This window comes from Rhinoraja longicauda, chromosome 31, assembly GCF_053455715.1.
Source record: "Rhinoraja longicauda isolate Sanriku21f chromosome 31, sRhiLon1.1, whole genome shotgun sequence".
NCBI lineage: Eukaryota > Metazoa > Chordata > Chondrichthyes > Rajiformes > Arhynchobatidae > Rhinoraja > Rhinoraja longicauda.
In genome coordinates, this window is record NC_135983.1 from 24,928,200 (window position 1) to 24,954,484 (window position 26,285).

General features: G+C 45.9%; 1 protein-coding gene across 1 annotated transcript in view; it reads right to left on the reverse strand.

Annotated features, from left to right (window-relative positions):
• Positions 1–26,285, reverse strand: part of LOC144608288 (astrotactin-2-like) — a 908,904-nt gene that overhangs the window by 539,873 nt on the left and 342,746 nt on the right. Inside the window, exon 4 of the mRNA XM_078425904.1 lies at positions 12,809–12,961. Coding sequence (XP_078282030.1) covers positions 12,809–12,961 — 153 coding nt within the window. The remainder of the gene's footprint in view (positions 1–12,808; positions 12,962–26,285) is intronic.

Sequence of the window (26,285 nt, forward strand, 5' to 3'; positions counted from 1 at the left end):
ATCTACACTCGTCCCACCTGCCTGCGCTTGGTCCATATCCCTCCAATCTTATGGGGATCTTATTGAAACGTATAAGATTATTAAGGGGTTGGACACGCTGGAGGCAGGAAACATGTTCCCAATGTTGGGGGAGTCCAGAACCAGGGGCCACAGTTTAAGAATAAGGGGTAGGCCATTTAGAACGGAGACGAGGAAAACCTTTTTCAGTCAGAGAGTTGTGAATCTGTGGAATTCTCTGCCTCAGAAGGCAGTGGAGGCCAATTCTCTGAATGCATTCAAGAGAGAGCTAGATAGAGCTCTTAAGGATAGCAGAGTCAGGGGGTATGGGGAGAAGGCAGGAACGGGGTACTGATTGAGAATTATCAGCCATGATCACATTGAATGGCGGTGCTGGCTCGAAGGGCCGAATGGCCTACTCCTGCACCTATTGTCTATTGTCTATTGTCAAACTTGCCCTATCCATGTTTCTTAAACTTTGGGATAGTCCCAGCCTCGACTAACTCCTCTGGCAGCTCGTTCCATACACCCACCACCATCTATGTGAAAAGGTTACCCCTCAGATTCCTATTAAATCTTTTACCCTTCACCTTGAACCTATGTCCTCTGGTCCTCGATTCCCCTCCCCTGGGCAAGAGATTCTGTGCATCTACCCAATCTATTCCTCTCATGATTTTATACATCTTCTATGATACGATTCATTTGCCGATGTGTTTAGGCGGCACGGTAGCACAGCGGTAGAGTTGCTGCTTTACAGCGAATGCAGCGCCGGAGACTCATGTTCGATCCTGACTACGGGTGCTGCACTGTAAGGAGTTTGTACGTTCTCCCCGTGACCTGCGTGGGTTTTCTCCGAGATCTTCGGTTTCCTCCCACACTCCAAAGACGTACAGGTATGTAGGTTAATTGGCTGGGTAAATGTTAAAAATTGTCCCTAGTGGGTGTAGGATAGTGTTAATGTACGGGGATCGCTGGGCGGCACGGACTTGGTGGGCCGAAAAGGCCTGTTTCCGGCTGTATATATATGATATGATATGATTAACACTAATCTTCAGACTTTAGAGATAGAGCACAGAAACAGAGCCTTCTGTCCATGCCGACCAGTGATCAGAATGACCCTACACACCAGGAACAATTTGAAGTTAACAGAAGCCAATTAACCTACAAACCTGTACGTCTTTTGAGTGCAGGAGGAAGCTGGAGCACCCGGAGAAAATCCATGCACTCACTGGGAGAACGTACTAACTCTGTACAAACAGTACTGGGCCTAACCCAGGTCTCTGGCACGGTGAGGCAGCAACTCTACCGCTGCACCACCGTGCTGCCCTGAAAATAAAAGGTTGTGTTCTTCCAAGCCGTGTTCAGTAGATTTTGCAATAAAGCATACAAAAGTTCTTACAAGACGAGATTGGATGGCGAGAGGAATTTTCCCCATGCAGTGGTGACTTAAATCAGGGATGACAATCACAGGACAGAGGGTGAAACATTTAGGATTAATAATTATAATAATAATACATTTTATTTATATAGCGCTTTTCATATACTCAAAGACGCTTTACAGAGATTTTGAGAACATAGGGGAAATGAATAAATAGATAAATAAGTAAATAAATAAATGAACAGAGAAAGGAGACAGAAGGTGAGGTGACCTTCAGTGGTTGAAGGCAGTACTGAACAGGTGAGACTTCAGCGATTGAGAGAGGAGACATTTCCTCACTAAGACGATACCAACCCTATGGAAATCACAACAACTAAAGGCAGTCGAGTACAAATTGCCAGTTATATTTAAGAAGGAGATAGATTTCCGGACAAAAATCACATCAATAAAATTTGCTGAATGGCCTAGCTAGACCAGTTTCTATTTTCCATGTTTCAAAGTTGAAAGGCTGGAGCTGCTAGGCTTGTATACGCTTGAATTTAGAAGGATGAGAGGGGATCTTATCGAAACATATAAGATTATTAAGGGGTAGGACACGTTAGAGGCAGGAAACATGTTCCCAATGTTGGGGGAGTCCAGAACCAGGGGCCACAGTTTAAGAATAAGGGGTAGGCCATTTAGAACGGAGATGAGGAAAAACTTTTTCAGTCAGAAAGTTGTAAATCTGCGAATTCTCTGCCTCAGAAGGCAGTGGAGGCCAATTCTCTGAATGCATTCAAGAGAGAGCTAGATAGAGCTCTTAAGGATAGCGGAGTCAGGGTGTATGGGGAGAAGGCAGGAACGGGGTACAGATTGAGAATGATCAGCCATGATCAAATTGAATGGTGGTGCTGGCTCGTAGGGCCGAATGGCCTCCTCCTGCACCTATTGTCTATTGTCTATTGTTAACAAATGTGCAATGAAAAGTAAACAAACCTCACCCCCGCCACTACGGCACGGTGGCGCAGCGGTAGAGTTGCTGCCTGACAGCGAATGCAGCGCCTGAGACCCAGGTTCGATCCCGACTACAGGTGCTGTCTGTGCGGAGTTTGTACGTTCTCCCCGTGACCTGCGTGGGTTTTCTCCGAGATCTTCGGTTTCTGCCCACACTCCAAAGACGTACAGGTGTGTAGGTGAAGTGGCTTGGTAAATGTAAAAATTGTCCCTAGTGAGTGTGGGATGTTGTTAATGTGTGGGGATCGCTGGTCGGCGTGGACCAGGAGGGCTGAAAGGGCCTGTTTCCGCACTGTATCTCTAAACTATTGGAGGATCGCCTCAATATTAAATCCAGTCAAAATATTTACTTTGCTCCAATGAGGACATCTTTTCACTGTGGAAATTAACAAAAGCAAACCTTTTGAAGAATATTGTTGATCATATTCCTACACCTAATTCAAACATCTGGAAAGTTTTCCTTCCGAAGACTGAAAATCAACCTACTTTCGAATAATTGCCAGACTACTTAAACTACTCGAACACCTTAAATTATCGATAGGGGCTGGAGATAAACAGAAGGGGGCAGCAGAGATACCACTTTGGCTACGGTTGGTGAATGAATTGTAAATTGCATCGAAAATTGAACTTGTTCTATTAGTTTATAATGAACACAAACCAACCCCAATTGAGAACCAATTCTACATTGGCCTGACATCCCCATGGTTGGCAGAGCTAAAGGAACCACCAAGCACAAGAAAGACTTGACATGGACCTGCAGAGAGTTAGGTGTGGGCAGCACGGTGGCGCAGCGGTAGATTTGCTGCCTTTCAGCGAATGCAGCGCCGGAGACCCGGGTTCGATCCCAACTACGGGTGGTGCCTGTACGGAGTTCGTAAGTTCTCCCCGTGACCTGTGTGGGTTTTCTCTGAGATCTTCGGTTTCCTCCCACACTCCAAAGTCGTACAGGTTAGTTGGCTTGGTAAATGTAAAAATTGTCCCTAGTGGGTGTAGGATAGTGTTAGTGTGCGGGGATCGCTGGTCGGTGCGGACTCGGTGGGCCGAAGAGCCTGTTTCCGCGCTTTATCTCTAAACTAAACTAAACTAAACCTACCTTTGTATCTTCTAAAAATATTTGACATATTTACATAGTCCCTTCATCCGAATCCACATTATAGATCGTAAATAATTGAAGGCCCATCAATGATCCCAAGACCAGCTCCCTGATTGTAATTGCTAATTGAAAAATAAATCATTTGTACCAACACATGGCCCATCCATTACCCACGTTACTCCCTGCTCTGGGCATTTTGATCTTGCACGAAATCTCTGATGGTGCCCTCCTTTGAATGCCTTCTAGAAATCCAAAATATACTACATCTACTGGTTTTCCTTTATCCACCCTTTGTGATACATCCTCAAAAACTCCAGCACATTTGTCAAACACAATCATAAGGTCTTAAGGTATAGGAGTAGAATTAGGCCATTCGGCCCATCAAGTCCACTCCGCCATTCAATCATGGCTGATCTATCTCTCCCCCCTAACCCCATTCTCCTGCCTTCTCCCCATAACCTCTGACACCCGTACCAATCAAGAATCTATCTATCTCTGCCTTAAAAATATCCACTGACTTGGCCTCCACAGCCTTCTGTGGCAAAGAATTCCACAGATTCACGAACCTCTGATTTTTTTTGTCTGAAGAAGGGTCTCGACCCGAAACGTCACCTATTCCTTCTCTCCAGAGGTGCTGCCTGACCCGCTGAGTTACTCCAGCATTTTGTGTCTACCTTCAAAGAAATTTCTCCTCATCTCCTTCCTAAAAGAACGTCCTTTAATTCTGAGGCTTTAACCTCCAGTCCACGACTCTCCCACTAGTGGAAACATCCTCTCCACATCCACCCCTATCCAAGCCTTTCACTACTCTGTACGTTTCAATGAGGTCCCCCCTCATTCTTCTAAACTCCAGCGAATACAGGCCCAGTGCCGACAAACGCTCTTCGTATGTTAAGCTACTCATTCCTGGGATCATTCTTGTAAACCTCCTCTGGACCTTCTCCAGGGCCAGCACATCCTTCCTCAGATATGGGGCCCAAAATTGTTCACAATATTCCAAATGTGGCCTTAACAATGCTTTGTAGGGAGCCTCAACATTACATTTTGTATACAAGCTCTCTTGAAATAAATGCGAGCATTTATCATATCATATATATACAGCCGGAAACAGGCCCCTTCGGCCCTCCAAGTCCGCGCCGCCCAGCGATCCCCGCACACCAACCCTATCCTACACCCACTAGGGACAATTTTTACATTTACCCAGCCAATTAACCTACATACCTGTACGTCTTTGGAGTGTGGGAGGAAACCGAAGATCTCGGAGAAAACCCACGCAGGTCACGGGGAGAACGTACAAACTCCTTACAGTGCAGTACCCGTAGTCAGGATCGAACCTGAGTCTCCGGTGCTGCATTCGCTGTAAAGCAGCAACTCTACCGCTGCGCCACCGTGCCGCTAACGTTACGTTACCGTGCCACTCTCTTACGTTAAACCATATTGAATCTGTTTGATTGTATTTTGGATTTTTTTCATGTTGTACTTATTCTACACCAGGAGAAAGAGTAAACGAGGTTCGAATTGAAACATATATTTTTCAAACATGAAATTGAATAATTTGAGTCTTTTAGCTGCTAAGATGTAAAGTAGTTGTTAATTTTATTTGGTTCAAAATACCTCAGTAACAGCCAGTGTTGAAACCTGTTAACATCAGTCATACATTGCAATCTTGCAACTGCAATAGTTGGGCCGATGGATCTGTTTACATTCTGCATGACTCTATGACATGTACAGTTTTGGTCTCCTAATCTGAGGAAAGACATTCTAGCCTTAGAGGGAGTACAGAGAAGGTTCACCAGATTGATCCCTGGGATGGCAGGACTTTCATTTTAAGAAAGACTGGATAGACTCGGCTTGTACTCGCTGGAATTTAGAAGACTGAGGGGGGATCTTATAGAAACATATAAAATTCTTAAGGGGTTGGCGAGGCTAGATGCGGGAAGATTGTTCCCGATGTTGGGGAAGTCCAGAACCAGGGGTCACAGCTTAAGGATAAGGGGGAAGTCTTTTAGGACCGAGATGAGAAAACATTTCTTCACACAGAGAGTGGTGAGTCTGTGGAATTCTCTGCCACAGAGGGTAGTTGAGGCCAGTTTATTGGCTATATTTAAGAGGGAGTTAGATGTGGCCCTTGTGGCTAAAGGGATCAGGGGGTATGGAGAGAATGGCAGGTATAGGTTACTGAGCTGGATAATCAGCCATGATCATATTGAATGGCGGTGCAGGCTCGAAGGGCCGAATGGCCTACTCCTGCACCTATTTTCTATGTTTCTATGTTTCTATGTTACCATTTCTTAACTTTTGGAATTATAAAAGTATCTTAAAAATTGAAGACAGTTCATCCTTCCCTCCCCGTTACTCATAGAGTCATAGAGTCATACTAGCATGGAAACTACCCCTTCAGCCAAACTTGCTCACACTAACCAACATGTCCCAGCTATACTAGTTCCATCTGTCTGGGTTTGGCCATCTATATACTAAAACCCTTGTTTGTTTGTTTGTTTGTTCCTGATCTACAGCCAAAACGGTACACGATAGCACGACAAATTTAGGCCCACCTTACTCACCGTCGTCCCTTTGGTGCTAATGGAAGAAGTTTCATTGAAATTGGTACTATATTTTTAAAGTTACTCACATTTTACAGTTTAAATTTATCTCCGAGGGAGCGAAGGAGGGGGGAGGGAGGGAAGATGGGGGGGGAGTGAAGATGGGAGGAGGGAGGGAGGGGGGGATGGAGGGAGAGAGGGAGGGAGGGAGGGAGGGAGGGAGGGAGGGAGGGAGGGAGGGAGGGAGGGAGGGAGGGAGGGAGGGAGGGAGCGAGGGAGGGAGGGAGGGAGGGAGGGAGGGAGGGAGGGAGGGAGGGAGGGAGGGAGGGAGGGAGGGAGGGAGGGAGGGAGGGAGGGAGGGAGGGAGGGAGGGAGGGAGGGAGGGAGGGAGGGAGGGAGGGAGGGAGGGGGAAGGGAGGGGAGGGGGAGGGGAAGGGGGAGGGAGGGCGGGTGGTTTTATTTTCTACAACTTCAAGGCAGTTGATGCGAAATTTTGAGAAGCTTCCAGTTGACGGAAGAAGGCATTTTCAAGCTGAGAAAATAACTCTGTATCTTTTCCCACAGATGATTCCTGACATGCCAGGTATTTCCTGCATTTTTCATGCACATAGGTTCATAAGTGATAGGAGCAGAATTAGGCCATTCAGCCCAGCAAGTCTACTCCACCATTCAATCATGGCTGATCTATCTCTCCCCCCTAACCCCATTCTCCTGCCTTCTCCCCATAACCTCTGACACCCGTACCAATCAAGAATCTATCCATCTCTGCCTTCAAAATATCCACTGACTTGGCCTCCACAGCCTTCTGTGGCAATGAATTCCACAGATTCGCCACCCCCTGACTAAAGAAATTCCTCCTCATCTCCTTCCTAAAGGAACATCCTTTAATTTTGTGGCTTTGACCTCTAGTCTTAGACTCTCCCACTAGTGGAAACATCCTCTCTACCTCCACTCTATTCAGGCCTTTCATTGCATTTTCACTGCATTTTGTGTTTTTTGTCTTGGGTTGCTGGAGATGGAATTCTCTGCTGCATATTTGAGCAGCAGCAGTCAAAAGATCCATACCTTTGTTATGCCCTGAAGTTCTTGAGCCACAAATCTCGTTCTTTCTCTCTCGCTCGCTTATACTATTAAGATATGAGATGCAAGTATTAATGTGTATCATACAGTCATAGTCATACAGTGTGGAAACTGGCCCTTTGGCCCAACTTGCCCACGCCGGCCAACATGTCCCAGCTGCACTAGTCCCACCTGTCCGCGTTTGGTCCACATCCCTCCAAATCTGTCCTATCCATCTACCTGTCTAACTGGTTCTTAAATGTTGGGATACTCCTTGCCTCAACTACCTCCTCTGGCAGCTTGTTCCACCCACCCACCACTCTTTGTGTGAAAAAAATTACCCCTCAGATTCCTATTAAATCTTTTCCCCTTCACCTTAAACCTATGGTTTGTGTAGATTTATCCTGAGGTGAAGGAGTAAAGATTAATATAGGAAAATAACTGCAGATGCTGGTACAAATCAAAGGTATTTATTCATAAAATGCTGGAGTAACTCAGCAGGTCAGGCAGCATCTCAGGAGAGAAGGAATGGGTGACGTTTCGGGTCGAGACCCTTCTTCAGTCTGAAGAAGGGTCTCGTTCCGAAACGTCGCCCATTCCTTCTCTCCTGAGATGCTGCCTGACCTGCTGAGTTACTCCAGCATTTTGTGAATAAATACCTTTGAGTAACGATGAATAATTCTCCAGAGGTACAGGTGTATCAAACCAACGCAGAATGCTGTCAGGATGTTAATTCTTAACCTCTCAATACTCTGATAATTGAAATCTGGAAGAGATAGTTTTTCTGAAAAAATCATTTTCTCTGAACAATATTAATGCTTAAATGCAACTAAATCAATACTTGAGTCCAGTCCACGCTACCATCAGTTAGCGGTGAGATAGGTTGATCGCAGACTTCAAGGTGCAGAGAACCACAGTAAATTTCAATTCTGAAGCAAAGAAATTAATTCCTGCTTGCTTATTGATTTATCCAAGTAAACCATCAAATTGGTATAGTTCGAGAATTGGAAAAGTCTCATCTGTGATGGATTATAGTTCTTTATCCCAGCCGTGAATAAGTGCCTTCCCAATTTACATTCCCTTTCCTTTGAAGGCTTAATTTCCACCTGCGTTTGAAGAAACTTTGCCTCAGACTGACATGTTTACCATTTACTAGTGGGTGCCTTATCAGAGCGCATTCTCTCATTGTATTTCCTTTGCTAAGTCTTCATCAGAATCACCCGCCGCCCGGCGAGCGGAGTGTAAAATGCGCAGGCGACCGCTAATCCCGACTGAGCCGCACAATCGTTAATGGCAAAAAACACCGTCACGACAGTCGTGACGTTTCTGACTTCGTTTTTGAACGTTGCACTTTGGAAATTATCTTTCCATAGACTTTCCACTTTTGGCGAAGGGGGAACAAGAGATAAATGTTTATGGCTTCCCAAACTTATTTCTGGCATTCAAAACTTCACGCTGAAGAAATTGCGAAATATAAAGTTCATTATGATTTATCTCAGCAGGCAGATTCGTTCGAATTCACAATTCCATTAATTTTTATTTTTTTTTGCATTTGTTGCAAAGACCGCAGATCTCCCTGGAGCCATTTATTTTCCAATGTCAATATTTCCAGCAGTCTCAGTCCCTTTGATCCCTTTGAGATAGGCACGTGGATATTCAGGGAATGGAGGGGTTCGGGTCTTGATTTTTTAGAGATACAGCACGGAAACAGGCCCTTCGGCCCACCGAGTCTGCGCCGCCCAGCGATCCCCGCACATTAACACTATCCTACACACATTTTTACATTTACCCAGTCAATTAACCTACATACCTGTACGTCTTTGGAGTGTGGGAGGAAACCGAAGTACTCGGAGAAAACCCACGCAGGTCACGGGGAGAACGTACAAACTCCGCACAGACGGCGCCCGTAGTCAGGATCGAACCTGAGTCTCCGGCGCTGCATTCGCTGTAAGGCAGCAACTCTACCGCTGCGCCACCGTGCCGCCCTTGTGCAGGTAGAGGAGATTAGTTTAAAAAAGCAATGGGGCCAGAGTCTACTAGGACCAGGGGCCACAGCCTCAGATTCAAAGGACGTACCTTTAGAAAAGAGATGAGGAGGAATTTCGTTAGTTGGAGGGTGGTGAATCTGCGGAATTCATTGCCACAGAAGGCTGCGGAGGCCAAGTCAGTGGGTGATTTTAAGGCAGAGATGGATAGATTCTTGATTAGTACGGGTGTCAAAGGGGAAGGCAGGAGAATGGGGTTGAGAGGGAAAGATAGATCAGCCATAGAAACATAGAAACATGGAAACATAGAAACATAGGTGATGGAGGAGGCCATTTGGCCCTTCGAGCCAGCACCGCCATTCATTGTGATCATGGCTGATCATCCACAATCAGTAACCCGTGCCTGCCTTCCCCCCATATCCCTTGATTCCGCTAGCCCCTCGAGCTCTATCTAACAACTCTCTTTTGAATTCATCCAGTGAATTGGCCTCCACTGCCCTCTGCGGCAGAGAATTCCACAAATTCACAACTCTCCGGGTGAAAAAGTTTCTTCTCACCTCGGCCATGATTGAATGGCAGAGTGAACGATGGGCCGAAGGGCCTAATTCTGCTACCGATCACTTCTGAACCTATGACTGTTCATGTGGAACTAAGCAAGGATGCAGGTACATGGATTATATCCTGGCATGTTAGATGTTTTAGGATCTTTTCCTTCTGCTTCATAAGACCGCTGTCAGTTGTGTTCCTTCCATCCAAGTTTCACAGTTTGACAGAAATAAGTGAATGGGTTTTTTTCACGCTGTGCTATCCGTCACCTCTCACTGTTTTTTCTTCCTACTTTAGCAAGCATTTAAGGTCATGATCTTGAACTTTCAGTTGTAATATAAAAGCTGAGTTGGGAAACCCAGTCCTAAAACGGAGAATCCATCCACCTGCATCCTTGCTTTGTTCCATTTGAAACCCATGCAAATATTTGCCTTATATTGAGTTCACACAAGGTCTATGTTAAATGTGGCAGCACTGTTCCGAATGTGTGGGAGGGAACTACAGATGCTGGTTTACTCCAAAACTGGAGTATGCTGGAATTTCTACACGAAATGCTGGAGTAACTCAGCGGGACAGGCAGCATCTCTGGAGAGAAGGAATGGGTGACGTTTCGGCTCAAGATCCTTCCTTAGACTTGAGGCATTGTTCTTAAGGCAGTAAACTTGGAGCAGAGTTTGAAAGCCAAAAGGAGCTTCTGATGTTGGAAATCTGAAATAAAAACAGAAAATGCTGGAAAGAAAGACTCAGCGGTCAAGCAGCATCTGTGGAGAGAGAAACAGGAATGATATTTCAAGTGAAAGACAGGTCCAGGATATTCTGTTTTCATGTGTGCAGGAAGGAACTACAGATGCTGGTTGATACGGAAGATAGACATAAAGTTGTGGAGTCACTCAGCGGGTCAGGCAGCATCTCTGGAGAAAAAGGATGGGTGACGTTTCAGGTCGGGACCCTTCTTCAGACAGTTTTTTTCATTTATGAATAATAGACCTGCACCACCCTAGACTACAGCGTCAAGGGTTTTTTCAGATGGCTGTCTACCTTCCTCCTTTCCCTCCTCCAGACCATGTGGACCAAGTGTAAATGCTCTACAAATTTTGGACGCGTTCCATGTCGAATTGTAGTCCAGCTCCGAGAAACATTATCATCATCATCAAACCTTTCAGATCAATGAATTTATGAGCCTCTACATACCGAATATGTTGATGGTAGCTGGTAAAAAAGCTCTCACAAAGAAATGGTTATCACAGGAGAGCCCAACTCTGAATGCATGGATGGACATCACAATGGAGATTTATAAAATGGAGAAAATAACAGCATATGTTAACTTTAAATTGGATTTATTTGTGACACGCTGGGAAAATTGGGTTAACTATGTAACGCCTCATATGCCAGACCTTAATTTTACAAATTTTTGATTATATGGTAAAGAAAGAATCACTCCCTAAGTGTTTGTAGTTTTTATTGTGCTTCTGTTTCTATATTTGCTTTGTACAAATTACAAAAAGAGGCAATTCAAGACAAACATAAGTGGATGATGTATACATATAGCATTATACCTGAAACCCGTTTTATGGAAATGTGTTTGCTGTGAAATACCAATAAAAGAGTACATTATAAAAGAAAAGAAAATGCAAGGGCTCTAATAAGAAAAAGGGCACTTGCTTCTGTATCCGCGGCTCCAGAGAAAAACAAGGATAAAGAATGATTCTCCAAACCTCAGCCGCAAAGTCTTCCATCTTGGACAGCACCACCGCCTTAATTAAAAACTTACAGCCGAGAACACAATGAATGAGACCAAAGGTTAGCAGCAGAGATGTGCATCGGTGGAAGTTACCATGGGGAGCTTGAAAGAACTTTCATTCTCGGGAGTATCTCGAGAGTTAAGGCAAGTTGAGTTCAGTCGAGTGTCACGTGTGGAAATTTCAGCTGATTTGACAGTCTTGTCCTTGCATTCTGTATCGGGATATATAGACAATAGACAATAGGTGCAGGAAGAGGCCATTCGGCCCTTCGAGTCAGCACCACCATTCAATGTGATCATGGCTGATCATTCTCAATCAGTACCCCATTCCTGCCTTCTCCCATTACCCCCTGACTCCGCTATCCTTAAGAGCTCTATCTAGCTCTCTCTTGAATGCATTCAGAGAATTGGCCTCCACTGCCTTCTGAGGCAGAGAATTGCACAGATTCACAACTCTCTGACTGAAAAAGTTTTTCCTCATCTCAGTTCTAAATGGCCTACCCCTTATTCTTAAACTGTGGCCCCTTGTTCTGGACTCCCCCAACATTGGGGGAGTCTATCTGTTATCATAACTGACTGTTGTGAAATTAAAAGATTTGGACTTTGCTGAATGGCCTTTTTAAGTTGTTCCTCTCTGAAATACCCATTTACTGCAAAATGTTCAGCTTGAGTTGAACATTTTCCATTCGTCGATGAAAACAAAAAATAGAAAATAGAAAAATAGAAAATATAAAAATAGAAAATATAAAAAATAGAAAATAGAAAAAATAGAAAAAAATAGAGAAAAAAATAGAAAATAGAAAATAGAGAAAAAAAAAGAAAAAAAAATAGAAAATAGAAAAATAGAAAAAAAATAGAAAAATAGAAAATAGAAACTAGAAAAAAAAAATAGAAAAATAGAAAATAGAAAATAAAAATAAAAATAAAATAGAAAATAGGTGCAGGAGGAGGCCATTCGGCCCTTCGACTGTTTCTTCAAACTGCCAGTCCACCACTGATCACGTCGAGCATTAAAGTGAACTGCAACGAGGGGTAATTCAAGGAGAATTGGTATAGCCAAGGACCTGGGTTTAACCATGGTCATTTCTTGTACAACACAAGGCTGATAAACAGGGGTGCAATGCTGGCGGAGTTCACCAGAGCGCCACTCCGGCACCTCTGTAGAAAAAAAGCCAAGATAAACAGCGGGGAATTTTAACTAGAGGGGAACTTAACAGAGGCCGCTCCAGCACCTAAAAAATTAGCACCGCCACACTGCTAATAAACCAAAACTGTCAGAAGTAATTGGATATGAAGGTATTGCGAAGTTTTGCAAATAAATCATATGCACGCGTAAGGTTTACCATGAGGCAATGTGTGGGGTGTTAGTTAGTGCATGCATCCGGCCACCACCGCCTCCGTCACCAACCTACCATCACCTGTTAGTGTAGAGAGTTGAGAGACAGGCTGAACAATGGGAGTTGCGTGTCCTACCTCTAATTTTATTCCTCCTTCCTTTCTTTCGTCCTGTGGATGCGGTGCGCGGCGCCTGCTGCAAGTGGGAGATCTCAATGGGCGTGTTTGTCCGAAAGCTCTCCTGGAACCTCTGCATCAATGACTGCACTGTCGCTTGAGTCACGCCAGCGGCTACAATGCGTCAATGTTATCGTTAAAATGTGAGCACGTTAGAACTCCGACTCATCACTCGACCGTCAAACTGAGCGCGCGGCTCCACGCAAATGGCAAAGGCAGCGTATTCGACCAGATATTTCCATAAACAACGTACCTTTTGTGAAAATGTGCTCGAAAACAAACTTTAATTACGCTGGTTTGTAAGCAGTCAGTTTTTTAGATTTTTTAGATTTTAGAGATACAGCGCGGAAACAGGCCCTTCGGCCCACCGAGTCCGCGCCGCCCAGCGATCCCCGCACTCTAACACTATCCTACACACACTAGGGACAATTTTTACATTTACCCAGTCAATTAACCTACATACCTGTACGTCTTTGGAGTGTGGGAGGAAACCGAAGATCTCGGAGAAAACCCACGCAGGTCACGGGGAGAATGTACAAACTCCGTACAGACGGCGCCCGTAGTCAGGATCGAACCTGAGTCTCCGGCGCTGCATTCGCTGTAAGGCAGCAACTCTACCGCTGCGCCACCGTGCCGCCAGTTCTCCAGGTGGCACATCACGATCGGTTTAGAAATGAGCACACACAGAATGAGAGGCACTAGCGTGAGATGCACAGAGTCTCTTGCCCAGAGTGGGGGAATCGAGAACCAGAGGACATATGTTTAAGGAGAAGGGGGAAAGATTTTATTGGAATCCGAGGGGTAACTTTTTGACACAAAGGGTGGTTGGTGGGTGTATGGGACCAGCTGCCAGAGCAGGTAGACACAAAATGCTGGTGTAACTCAGCGGGTCAGGCAGCACCTCGGGAGAGAAAGAAAGGGTGACGTTTCAGGTCGAGACCCTTCTTCAGACTTTTCAGACTGCCAGAGGAGGTAGTTGAGGCAGGGACGATCCCACATTTAAGAAGCAATTAGACAGGTACGTGGGTAAGACAGGTTTAGAGGAATATGGGTCAAACGCAGGCAGGTGTGACTAGTGTAGCTAGGACATGTTGGCCGGTGGGGGCAGGTTGGGCCGAAGGGCCTGTTTCCACAATGTTCTATGACTCCATGACTCTACCTGTACTAAACTAAACCGCAATCTCAACCTGATGGATCTTCAGTCTGAAGAAGGGTCTCGACCCGAAATGTCACCCATTCCTTCTCTCCCGAGATGCTGCCTGACCTGCTGAGTTACTCCAGCATTTTGTGAATAAATGATCGATCTTCAACTGGCTTTGGGCTTAGGGCCACAAAGTGGTGATTAAAATCCGCTTATGAAAGATGTTCAAAAGGTATCTGTGTTATAAATAGTCCCTGCTAAGTTCTCCTGTCACGAACGTCTGATCAATGTGCAACACGTTTGGCCTCAGAGAAGGTATGGGTGACGTTTCGGATCGAGACCCTTCTTCAGACTGATGTCAGGGGAGGGGGGCGGGACAAAGATAGGATGTAGTTGGAGACGGGATGACTAGTGGGAGAACTGGGAAGGGGGAGGGGAAAGAGAGGGACAGATAGCAATTGTACATCTTATTGAATATATAGATAAATGGGCATGAAAAGTGGATTAGATAAAGAAGATTTTGAGAAGGACTGGTTTAGCAAGAGCTGAGGTAAAGGGCTTTATTGATACGCAGAATGAAAGATCACAAAGGGTTAATGAGGGCTCTTAACTATAGCCTGACCTCCAGCATTGAATGTAGTATTGGATCCAGGTCAAAATATTATATAACAGGGTAGATGGGAAGATATTATTTGGGACCAGTCTGCAAAGAACACAGGATTAGTGAGTTACTGTTGGATACCCACAATGATTACACTGCTTGCCAACATCAGGATAGTTTAGAGATACAGTGAGTAAACAGGCCCTTCGGCCCACCAATTCTGCACAGACCAGCGATCCCTGCACACGAACACTATCCTGCACTAGGGAGATTTTTTTACATTTATACCAAGCCAATTAACCTACAAATCTGTACGTCTTTGGAGTGCGGTAGGAAACCGATGTTCTCGAAGAAAACCCACGCAGGTCACGGGGAGAACGTACAAACACTGTGCAGACGGCACCCGTAGCCAGGATTGAATCCGGGTCTCCTGGAATAAAGCCCTGAATTTCCAATCTCGTGAAGTTTGACTGAGATAGAATCAGTGTCATCAGTTCATAAATTCTAGGAGCAAATGTTTGCCATTCGGCCCATCATGTAATTCAACCATAGCTGATCTATCTCTCCCTCCTAACCCCATTCTCCTGCCTTCTCCCCATAACCCCTGACACCCGTACTAACCAAGAATCTGTCTAGAAAAAAAAACTGCAGATGCTGGTTAAAATCGAAAGTAGACACAAAATGCTGGAGTAACTCAGCGTCTGAAGAAGGGTCTCGACCCGAAACGTCACCCATTCCTCCCCTCCCGAGATGCTGCCTGACCTGCTGAGTTACTCCAGCATTTTGTGTCTACACAAGAATCTGTCGACCTCTGCCTTAAAAACATAAAAAATGACTTAGCTTCCACCGCCTTCTGTCTAGAGTTTGTCCATATGAAAATGAAACTGGTGAAATAATCCTGCTCATCATAGTCATGTTTTGGCTGGGTCTTTGTTCATATCCTGTCCTCCAATTTTTAACTAGATTATCAGCCAATGAACTACAGAACTTGGAAGGAAAAAAACTGCAGAAATCGAAGGGAGACACAAAATGCTGGAGTAACTCAGCGGGTCAGGCAGCATCTCGGGAGAGAAGGAATGGGTGACGTTTCGGGTCGAGACCCTTCTTCAGACTGAAGAAGGGTCTCGACAGGAAAATGTCACCCATTCCTTCTCTCCCGAGATGCTGCCTGACCCGCTGAGTTACTCCAGCATTTTGTGTCTACTGACAGAACTTGGAAGATCCTTTGGCTGAAAGTCTAGGAACTGGAGACTGTAGGCGTCTGCATCTTGCTCATGGAAATAAGAGACTTCAGACCTGAGCCAAGAGTCACTTAAAACCATTTTACAGCATCATGCCTGCATCTTTGATTTGGAAATTCTGATTTGAATACATTAAATGAGCGAAATTAACTGAACCATCCTACCAACAACTAGAGAGCGGTCCTGAGCTGCTATCTTCCTCGTTGGAGTCCCCCGGACTATCCTTGATCAGACTTTACTGGACTATATCTTGCACTAAACATTCTTCACGTTATTCCCTTTGTCATGCATCTGTACAGTGTGGTGCCTTTCTGCTGACTGGTTAGCACGCACTAAGATCTTTTCACTGTCCCACGGTACACGTGACAATAAACTAAACAGGTATGTAGGTTAATTGGCTGGGTAAATGTAAAAATTGTCCCTAGTGGGTGTAGGATAGTGTTAATGTGCGGGGATCGCTGGGCGGCACGGACTTGGTGGGCCGAAAAGGCCTGTTTCCGGCTGTATATATATGATATGATATGATAAACACAACTCAACTCTAGTAAAGGAAAAGGGGTGGCACGGTGGGGCAGCGGTAGAGTTGCTGCCTCACAGCGCCGGAGACCCGGGGTTCGATCCCGACTACGGGTGCTGTCTGTACGGAGTTTGTACGTTCTCCCCGTGACCTGCGTGGGTTTTCTCCGGATGCTCCGGTTTCCTCCCACACTCCAATGACGTGCAGGTATGTAGGTTAATTTTAGATTTTAGATTTAGAGATACAGCGCGGAAACAGGCCCTTCGGCCCACCGGGTCCGCGCCGCCCAGCAATCCCCGCACATTAACACTATCCTACACACACTAGGGACAATTTTTTTTTACATTTGCCCAGCCAATTAACCTACATACCTGTACGTCTTTCGAGTGTGGGAGGAAACCGAAGATCTCGGAGAAAACCCACGCAGGTCACGGGAAGAATGTACAATGGACCGGTACAATTGTAAATTGTCCCTAATGTGTGCAGGGCAGTGTTAGTTTGCGGGGATCGCTGGGCGGCGCATACTCAGTGGGCCGAAGGGCCTTTTTCCGCGCTGTATCTCTCCACTAAAAGAAGCCAAGAACACACGGAATAGCAAGACTACTGAGGATCAGGTCTGAAGAAGGGTCTCGACCTGAAACGTCACCATTCCTTCTCTCCAGGGAAGCTGCCTGTCCCGCTGAGTTACTCCAGCATTTTGTGTCTACCTTCGGTTTAAACCAGCATCTGCAGTTCCTTCCTATATATCATGCCCAACACACGCAGCAAGGAAAGTTATCTTCCTTCTGCACATGTCACCGTCCTCATTAAAACACTTTGAAATTTATTATACTTGCACCTGATACAGCTGAGGCATAATAATAGATGCGCAGAGTCTCTTGCCCAGAGTAGGGGAATCGAGGTGAAGGGGAAAAGATTTAATAAGAATCCGAGGGGTAATTTCTTCACACAAAGGGTGGTGGGTGTATGGAACGAGCTGCCAGAGGAGGTAGTTGAGGCAGGGACTATCCCATCATTTAAGAAACAGTTGGACAGGTACATGGATAGGACAGGTTTGGAGGGACATGGACCAAGCACAGGCAGGTGAGACTAGTGTAGCTGGGACATTGTTGGCCGGTGTGGACAAGTTGGGCCGAAGGGCCTGTTTCTACGCTGTATCACTCTCTGACTCTAAGGCCACACAATTCTCTGCCAACCTAGGCCTGAATCAGAACAACATCAATAAATAAGCCCAATACGTCTTCAGTGAAAGACACGTTATTTTTCCAGCAATTACTTCAATGCTTGAATGCACACTTACTACACACAAGATTGGATGCTGTTAGTTTTCCATTTCAATTTGCCCTAGAACAATGTTGTTAAAAACAACATGATCAGGAGAACAAACTAAAACAAAATCACCTCTGGGCCACAAATGACATTTTAGACAATAGACAACATAAATACAAACTAAAAAAAAAACAATGGAAAAAGAAATACTAACTTTAATTTAGGAAAATAACTGCAGATGTTGGTACAAATCGAAGGTATCACAAAATGCTGGAGTAACTCAGCAGGTCAGGCAGCATCTCAGCGGAGAAGGAATGGGTAACATTTCGGGTCGAGACCCTTCCTCAGTCTGAAGAAGGGTCTCGACCCGAAACATCACCCATTCCTTCTCTCCTGAGATGCTGCCTGACCCGCTGAGTTACTCCAGCATTTTGTAATACTTAATTAATTCCTGTCTTTTCATTTTGTTCTGAAATGTTCCAAACAATTCTGATTGTACTCCCAAAAGGGATATGGTATCTACTGAGGGATCTCCACTTCCTGATGCTTTGGCATTGGTGATACTCCATCATTTTGCGTCTATCTTCAGTATAAATCAGCATCTCCACTAGACAATAGACAATAGACAATAGACAATAGGTGCAGGAGGAGGCCATTCGGCCCTTCGAGCCAGCACCGCCATTCAATGTGATCATGGCTGATCATTCTCAATCAGTACCCCGTTCCTGCCTTCTCCCCATACCCCCTGACTCCGCTATCCTTAAGAGCTCTATCCAGCTCTCTCTTGAATGCATTCAGAGAATTGGCCTCCACTGCCTTCTGAGGCAGAGAATTCCACAGATTCACAACTCTCTGACTGAAAAAGTTTTTCCTCATCTCAGTTCTAAATGGCATACCCCTTATTCTTGAACTGTGGCCCCTTGTTCTGGACTCCCCCAACATTGGGAACATGTTTCCTGCCTCTAATGTGTCCGACCCCTAAATAATCTTATACGTTTCGATAAGATCTCCTCTCATCCTTCTAAATTCCAGTGTATACAAGCCTAGTCGCTCCAGTCTTTCAACATATGATAGTCCCGCCATTCCGGGAATTAACCTAGTAAACCTACGCTGCACGCCCTCAATAGCAAGAATATCCTTCCTCAAATTTGGAGACCAAAACTGCACACAGTACTCCAGGTGCGGTCTCACTAGGGCCCTGTACAACTGCAGAAGGACCTCTTTGCTCCTATACTCAACTCCTCTTGTTATGAAGGCCAACATTCCATTGGCTTTCTTCACTGCCCGCTGTACCTGCATGCTTCCTTTCAGTGACTGATGCACTAGGACACCCAGATCTCGTTGTACCAGATCCAGTTCCCTCCTATACATTTGGGTCTGATGTAATGGGTTATATCACACACCCATGCCACCGTCTGTTTGAACTACTTCCATCTGGCAGAGGTTACAAGGCCTTCTACGCCCACACCTCCAGACTAAGAAACAGCTTTATTCCTAGAGCTGTAGCTGCTCTGAATCGGACCTGCTGAGAGCCCGCCATGATCTGTCTTTGCCCCCAGGGTCATCTGGCACAACTCACCCTGCATGAACCTTTTTTGCACTTTGCCTTATTTCCTTTTTTCTCCCCCTCCCTTTGTTGTTTTTGTTTACGCCGTGATTTATTTATTTTACAGCATCGATACGGAAGCGGCATTCTTAATCTCGTTGTACTTGTACAATGACAATAAAGATATTGTATTGTATTGTATTGAATAATTTCCCTTTCATCAAATTCCTCTTCCTATTGTAAATTTACGAGACTTGAGTTTGTCCAGTACAAATACACCGACCGGGAAGGATTTCTCCTCAAATGAAACCCAGCGATCCTCTCCGCTCTCAAGATCAATCCATGGTGTCCATCCATCTTCTTTAGTTTTTACTGCCATCTGCTTTTTGTCTTCATTTTGTCTTGAAGAACATTATTTCGAACAGATCACTTTTCAATCTGGCAAGTGGAAGGTGTTCAGCAACAGATTGACACAGAGACTGTATTTCGAAAACAACATTTCTCACGCAAGAGCCAATCTTTCTGAAATTTCCCCTCAGAGATGTGGTTGGTTTGAAGCATCTCATGTTTCATGATGATTCGTTAAGCCTCACTTGACATACTCATAGAGTTATACAGCAAGGAAACAGGGCCTTTGACTAGGGGTTGCCAACAGTCCCGTATTAGCCGGGACATCCCGTATATTGGGATAAATTGATTTGTCCCGTACAGGACCACCCTTGTTCTGTATTAGGCCCGGGGGACACTGCAGGCCCGGACACTAGAGCTCTCTCTTGAATGCATTCAGAGAATTGGCCTCCACTGCCTTCTGAGGCAGAGAATTCCACAGATTCACAACTCTCTGACTGACAAAGTTTTTCCTCATCTCAGTTCTAAATGGCCTACCCCTTATTCTTAAACTGTGGCCCCTTGTTCTGGACTCCCCCAACATTGGGAACATGTTTCCTGCCTCTAACGTGTCCAACCCCTTAATGATCTTATATGTTTCGATAAGATCTCCTCTCATCCTTCTAAATTCCAGTTATGTGGGAGTGAGAATGTTGGCAACCCTACCTTTGGCCCAAATTGCCCACACACTGACCGATGTGTCCAATCTACATTAGCTGCAGATACCACTCTAAACCGTCAGCTTTGCAGTTTTGCAATTCAGATTTCTGTATATTTTTTCCTTGTTTGCCTCCTTTCACTTTCCCTTCTAAATTGATTGCATCACCATTTAACACAATAATTGGGGATTATGACACTTGCCTATGTCAACATTTGGTTCACACAGCTTCATGAATCTTTATTGAATAATTCAAGTCAACAAGGGAAAGAAAATCTATTCAAATAAGAGTCCCTGTGGGCGGTCACGGTGGCGCAGCGGTAGAGTTGCTGCCTTACAGCGCCACTGACTCGGGTTCGATCCTGACTACGGGCGCCGTCTCTGTGGAGTTTGTACGTTCTCCCCGTGACCTGCGTGGGTTTTCTCCGAGATCTTCGGTTTCCTCCCACACTCCAAACACGTACATGTTTGTAGGTTAATTGGCTTCGTAAATGTAAACATTGTCCCTAGTGTGTGCAGGATAGTGTTGATGTGCGGGGATCGCTGGTCGGTGCAGACACGGTGGGCCGAAAGGGCCTGTTTCTGCGCTGTATCTAAACTAAACTAAACTAAACTAAATCACGGTATCACAAAATGCTGGAGTAACTCAGCGGGTCAGGCAGCATCTCTGGTGAGAAGGAATGGGTGACGTTTCGGGTCGAGGGCCTCCTTCAGACTGATAAACTAAATCATGACTAGTTTTTGAATTTGTAAAGTACAACTCACTTGTGAAGAATTAGCTCAAGACTGCAAAGATAATGCTCTTCTTGATCATATCCGTTTGAAACCAAGATCATTTGTCATAATGTCTGCAATCTTCCTTAGGCTATACCTGATCAATAAAGCAAACTTCTGATGCAGTGTTTATCTTGTTTTGGAACTCAATAAAATCCAACCTTGAGCAATAAATTACAAACAGGTTTTATTAGGTTCTAAAACAAATTAAAAAAGAGCCCTTGTCACATTCCAAACTCAATCTTGCAGAGTCCTGATCTTGCGAGTGAAAACATAGAAACATAGAAAATAGGTGTAGGAGGAGGCCATTTGGCCCTTCAAACCAGCACCGCCATTCATTGTGATCATGGCTGATCATCCACAATCAGTAACCCGTGCCTGCCTTCTCCCCATATCCCTTGATTCCACTAGCCCCTCGAGCTCTATCTAACTCACTTTTAAATTCATCCAGTGAATTGGCCTCCGCTTCCTGCTGTGGCAGAGAATTCCACAAATTCACAACTCTCTGGGTGAAAAAGTTTCTTCTCACCTTAATGGCCTCCTCTTTATTCTTAATATAAGAAAATAACTGCAGATGCTGGTACAAATCGAAGGTATTTATTCACAAAATGCTGGAGTAACTCAGCAGGTCAGGCAGCATCTCAGGAGAGAAGGAATGGGTGACGTTTCGGGTCGAGACCCTTCTTCAGTATTCTTAGATCAGTTAGTGTGTCTTATTGGCAGAAGATTGACTCAAAAGACACAGAAAGGCCCCAAACCTACTCTCTGGGCAAAAAAACCCTTGTCCCACACATCTCCATTAAACGTTCCCCCTCTCGCCTGATAGCCTTGTCCTCTAGTGCTGGACTTTTCCACCCTGGGAAGGGGAGTTTGTCCACCCTTCCTGCGCCTCTCATCATCTTATATGTTTCTACGAGGCCTCCTCTCAACCTCTGATGTTCCAGAGAAATCAATCCAAGTCTATCCAACTTGTCCTTGCAGCTGAAACCCGCTCATCCAGGCATCAGACTTGAGTCTGAAGAAGGGTCTCGACCCGAAACGTCACCCATTCCTTCTCTCCCGAGATGCTGCCTGACCTGCTGAGTTACTCCAGCATTTTGTGAATAAAGCATTCTGATAAACCTCCTTTACACCCTCTCCAAAGCCTCCACATCCCATAAATTTACCCCAAAATTTTGTTCCCAAAAAAGTGTGTTCCCAGAAAAAGTGTGTTCCCAAAAGTGTTCCCAAAAGTGTGTTCCCAAAAGTGTGTTCCCAAAAAATGTGTTCCCAAAAAAAGTGTGTACCCAAAAAAAAGTCCACATCTTTGCTGTGGTGGAGCCACCAGTACTGCACGCGATGCTCCAAATGTGGCCCAACCCAGGTCCGATAGAGATCATATCATCATATCATATCATATCATATATCTACAGCCGGAAACAGGCCTATTCGGCCCTCCAAGTCCGTGCCGCCCAGCGATCCCCGTACATTAACACTATCCTACACCCACTAGGGCCAATTTTTACATTTACCCAGCCAATTAACCTACATACCTGTACGTCTTTGGAGTGTGGGAGGAAACCGAAGATCTCGGAGAAAACCCACGCAGGTCACGGGGAGAACGTACAAACTCCTTACAGTGCAGCACCCGTAGTCAGGATCGAACCTGAGTCTCCGGCGCTGCATTCGCTGTAAAGCAGCAACTCTACCGCTGCGCTACCGTGCCGCCCATGTGTATTCTCCATACAAAGTTCACGACGTCAGCAACACAGAGCCGATCTGCAAACACTCCCAGGTTTAATCTGACGACAGGCACAAAATTCTGGAGTAACTCAGCGGGACAGGCGGCATCTCGAGAGAGAGAGAGAGAGAGGGAAGGAATGTTAGTGTGTGGGGACCGCTGGTCGGTGCGGACTTGGTGGGCTGAAGGGTTTGTTTCTGCGCTGTATCTCGAAGATCTTATCGAAACCTATAAGATTATTAAGGGGTTGGACATGTTAAAGGCAGGAAACATGTTCCCAATGTTGGGGGAGTCCAGAACAAGGAGCCACAGTTCAAGAATAAGGGGTCGGCCATTTAGAACGGAGATGAGGAAAAACTTTTTCAGTCAGAGAGTTGTGAATCTGTGGAATTCTCTGCCTCAGAAGGCAGTGGAGGCCAATTCTCTGAATGCATTCAAGAGGGAGCTAGATAGAGCTCTTAAGGATAGCGGAGTCAGGGAGTATGGGGAGAAGGCAGGAACGGGATACTGATTGAGAATGATCAGCTATGATCACATTGAATGGCAGTGCTGGCTCGAAAGGCCGAATGGCCTCCTCCTGCACCTATTGTCTATTGTCTATTGAAACTAAACTAAGCTAAGCAGGAGTAGCCTGAGAAAGAGTCGACCACTAAAAACCAATGAGCTCTGTAGCATCAGTTCCAGTATCTCGATCCTGACTACAGGTGCCGTCTCTACGGAGTTTGTAAGTTCTCCCCGTGACCGCAAGGATTCCAAGATCTTTCAGTCTGAAGAAGGGTCTCGACCCGAAACATCACCCATTCCTTCTCTCCCGAGATGCTGCCTGACCTGCTGAGTTACTCCAGCATTGTGTGAATAAAAACCTTCGATTTGTACCAGCATCTGCAGTTATCTTCTTATACTTCCAAGATCTTCAGTTTCTTCCCACACTCCAAAAATGTGCAGGTATGTAGGTTAATTGGCTTGGGTTTGTACACTTGGTGTAGGAGCCATTTGTGTTTACTAACTGTCTTAGCATATTATATTATTTTGTACCTTGCTGTGTTATTTTTGGATACTTGGGGGTTGTCGTGCGATGAATACATATATGGGCATATGTGGACTGGGATTGAGCCAGAAATATGATTATAATTGGAAACACAGAGAGATAATGCTTCAGACATGAAGGAGCCATGGCTAGATACAATTCTTACCAAATCTATGTCGGGAGAACTACTAATCTGTTTGTATTACTACTTCAATAAACGACTAATTAAACTGAAGCAGTGACTAAAAGAAATGACTAGGTGGTAAGGATCAAAGTTGCCACTCTACTTGGTAGAAGTATAAATTGTCCCTAGTGTGCGTCGGATAGTGTTAATGTGCATGGATCACCGGTCGGTGCAGACTCGGTAGGCCGAAGGGCCCGTTTCCACGCAGTATCCCTAAACTAAACTCAATCTGGTGTAACAATAATCTCAGCCGACTCCTGGATTTATTCTCACAGTCGGCAACCAAGGGGAAAACAGAGTTTTCAGTTAATACGTTAAACATTTTAATCAGCGCTAATTAAAACGTTTAAACATCTGCATGCAATTAGGTGAAATATCAAATATTGAAATTTTAAATCCATTATATATCTGAAATAATTATTCAGCGAAATTACAATCTGCGCATGCAAAATAAGGCATTTTTGAAAATCCAAGACTCTTCCTCGTAATAGTACAACATTAGAAACACACTTCCACACCAGGCACACTAGACAATATTATCAAATTGGCTGCGCCTAACGGCTGCGGCTCTCTGGCAGTCTGTTTGTCTTTTTTTCTTTTTTTTTGTTTGTGTCGGTGTTGGGATGGTTTTTGTTTCTGTTTTTGGCTGTGTATGTGTGGTGGGGGGGTGGGGTGTGGGGGTGGGGTGGGGCGGGGGAAACCTTTCTTTTATTAGGTTTCTTCCCCGGGGCGCAGCTCGCCCGTGGGGCCTTCCATCGCCGGCGCGGCTCGGCTGCGGGACTTAACATCGCCAGCGCGGCTCGGCCGCGGGACGTTTCAGTGCCCGGTGCGGCTCGGCCGCTGGAGTTAACATCGACAGCGTGGCTCGGCCGCGGGACGTTTCGGTGCCCGGCGCGGCTTGGCCGCTGGACTTAACATCGCCAGCGCGGCTCGGCCGCGGGACGTTTCAGTGCCCGGTGCGGCTCGGCCGCTGGACTTAACATCGCCCGGTGCGGCTCGGCCGCGAGACGTTTCAGTGCCTGGTGCGGCTCGGCCGCTGGACTTAACAGCGCCCGGTGCGGCTCGGCCGCGGGACGTTTCAGTGCCCGGTGCGGCTCGGCCGCGGGACGTTTCAGTGCCCGGTGCGGCTCGGCCGCGGGACGCTTCAGTGCCCGGTGCGGCTCGGCCGCGGGACGTTTCGGTGCCCGGTGCGGCTCGGCCGCTGGACTTAACATTGCCCGGTGCAGCCGCGGGACGTTTCGGTGCCCAGGGCGGCTCGGCCGCGGGGCCTTGCGGGGGCTGTGCGTGTCGTTTGCCTCGGTAGGGGTCGAGCTGCCTGTCCGTGGGTGCGGGGGGAAGAGAGGGGAAGCTTTGTTGCCTCCATCACAGTGAGGGGGGGTTTGGAGTCACTGTGATGGATGTTTGTGTTGGGGTCGGGTGTCCTGTGTTCTTTTCTTTTTTGCTGTGTCTTGTGTGACTGCTGAAATTTCGTTCGGTGTAAAATGCCGAGTGACAATAAAGTGTTGTTATGTTAAAAGGTCAGGCAGCGTCTCAGGAGAGAAGGAATGGGTGACGTTTCGGGTCGAGACCCTTCTTCTCGTCTGAAGAAGGGTCTCGACCCGAAACGTCACCCATTCCTTCTCTCCTGAGATGCTGCCTGACCTGCTGAGTTACTCCAGCACTTTGTGAAATAAATACCTTCGATTTGTACCAGCATCTGCAGTTATTTTCTTACACAGACAATATTATCAAGGTATTTTACACAATATAGATATTGCATGAGGTGTTGGTCACATTTCAAGTACGGACACAAAATTCTGGAGTAACTCAGCGGGACAGGCAGCATCTCTGAATAGATGGAATGGGTGACGTCTCGGGTCGAGAACCTTCTTCAGCAAAATTGAGTCAATTATACAATTCCACTGATAACAACCAACACATTTACTAAACTAAAAACTAAACTAAACTGGCCAAATTCTGGTCCAAAATTCTGGTTTATTGAGACATTTTCACGTGTCTCTAATAGCTTGACAGAAATATTATTCATGTCAGCATGCCATTTTATTCCACTGGCTGCACTGGCAGGAGATGCTGACCGAATGAATAGAGGAAGTTCAAAGTAAAATGTTGAATATATCCAGCATTTTGCAGACGTACTGACCCAGGCTGGCCCCTGGGCGCGCGGAGACCGCGGCTGGGGCCCGGGTCGACGCCACGGAGAGGAACCGGCGGCCATGATGGTGCCAGCCGAGGGACAGGGACGGACCGGGTGGAAGTGAAGACGCCGCTGCCAGGGGGCAGGAACCAAGGAGGACCCGGCGTGGGGGGGTATGGGGAGAAGGCAGGAACGGGGTACTGATTGAGAATGATCAGCCATGATCACATTGAATGGCG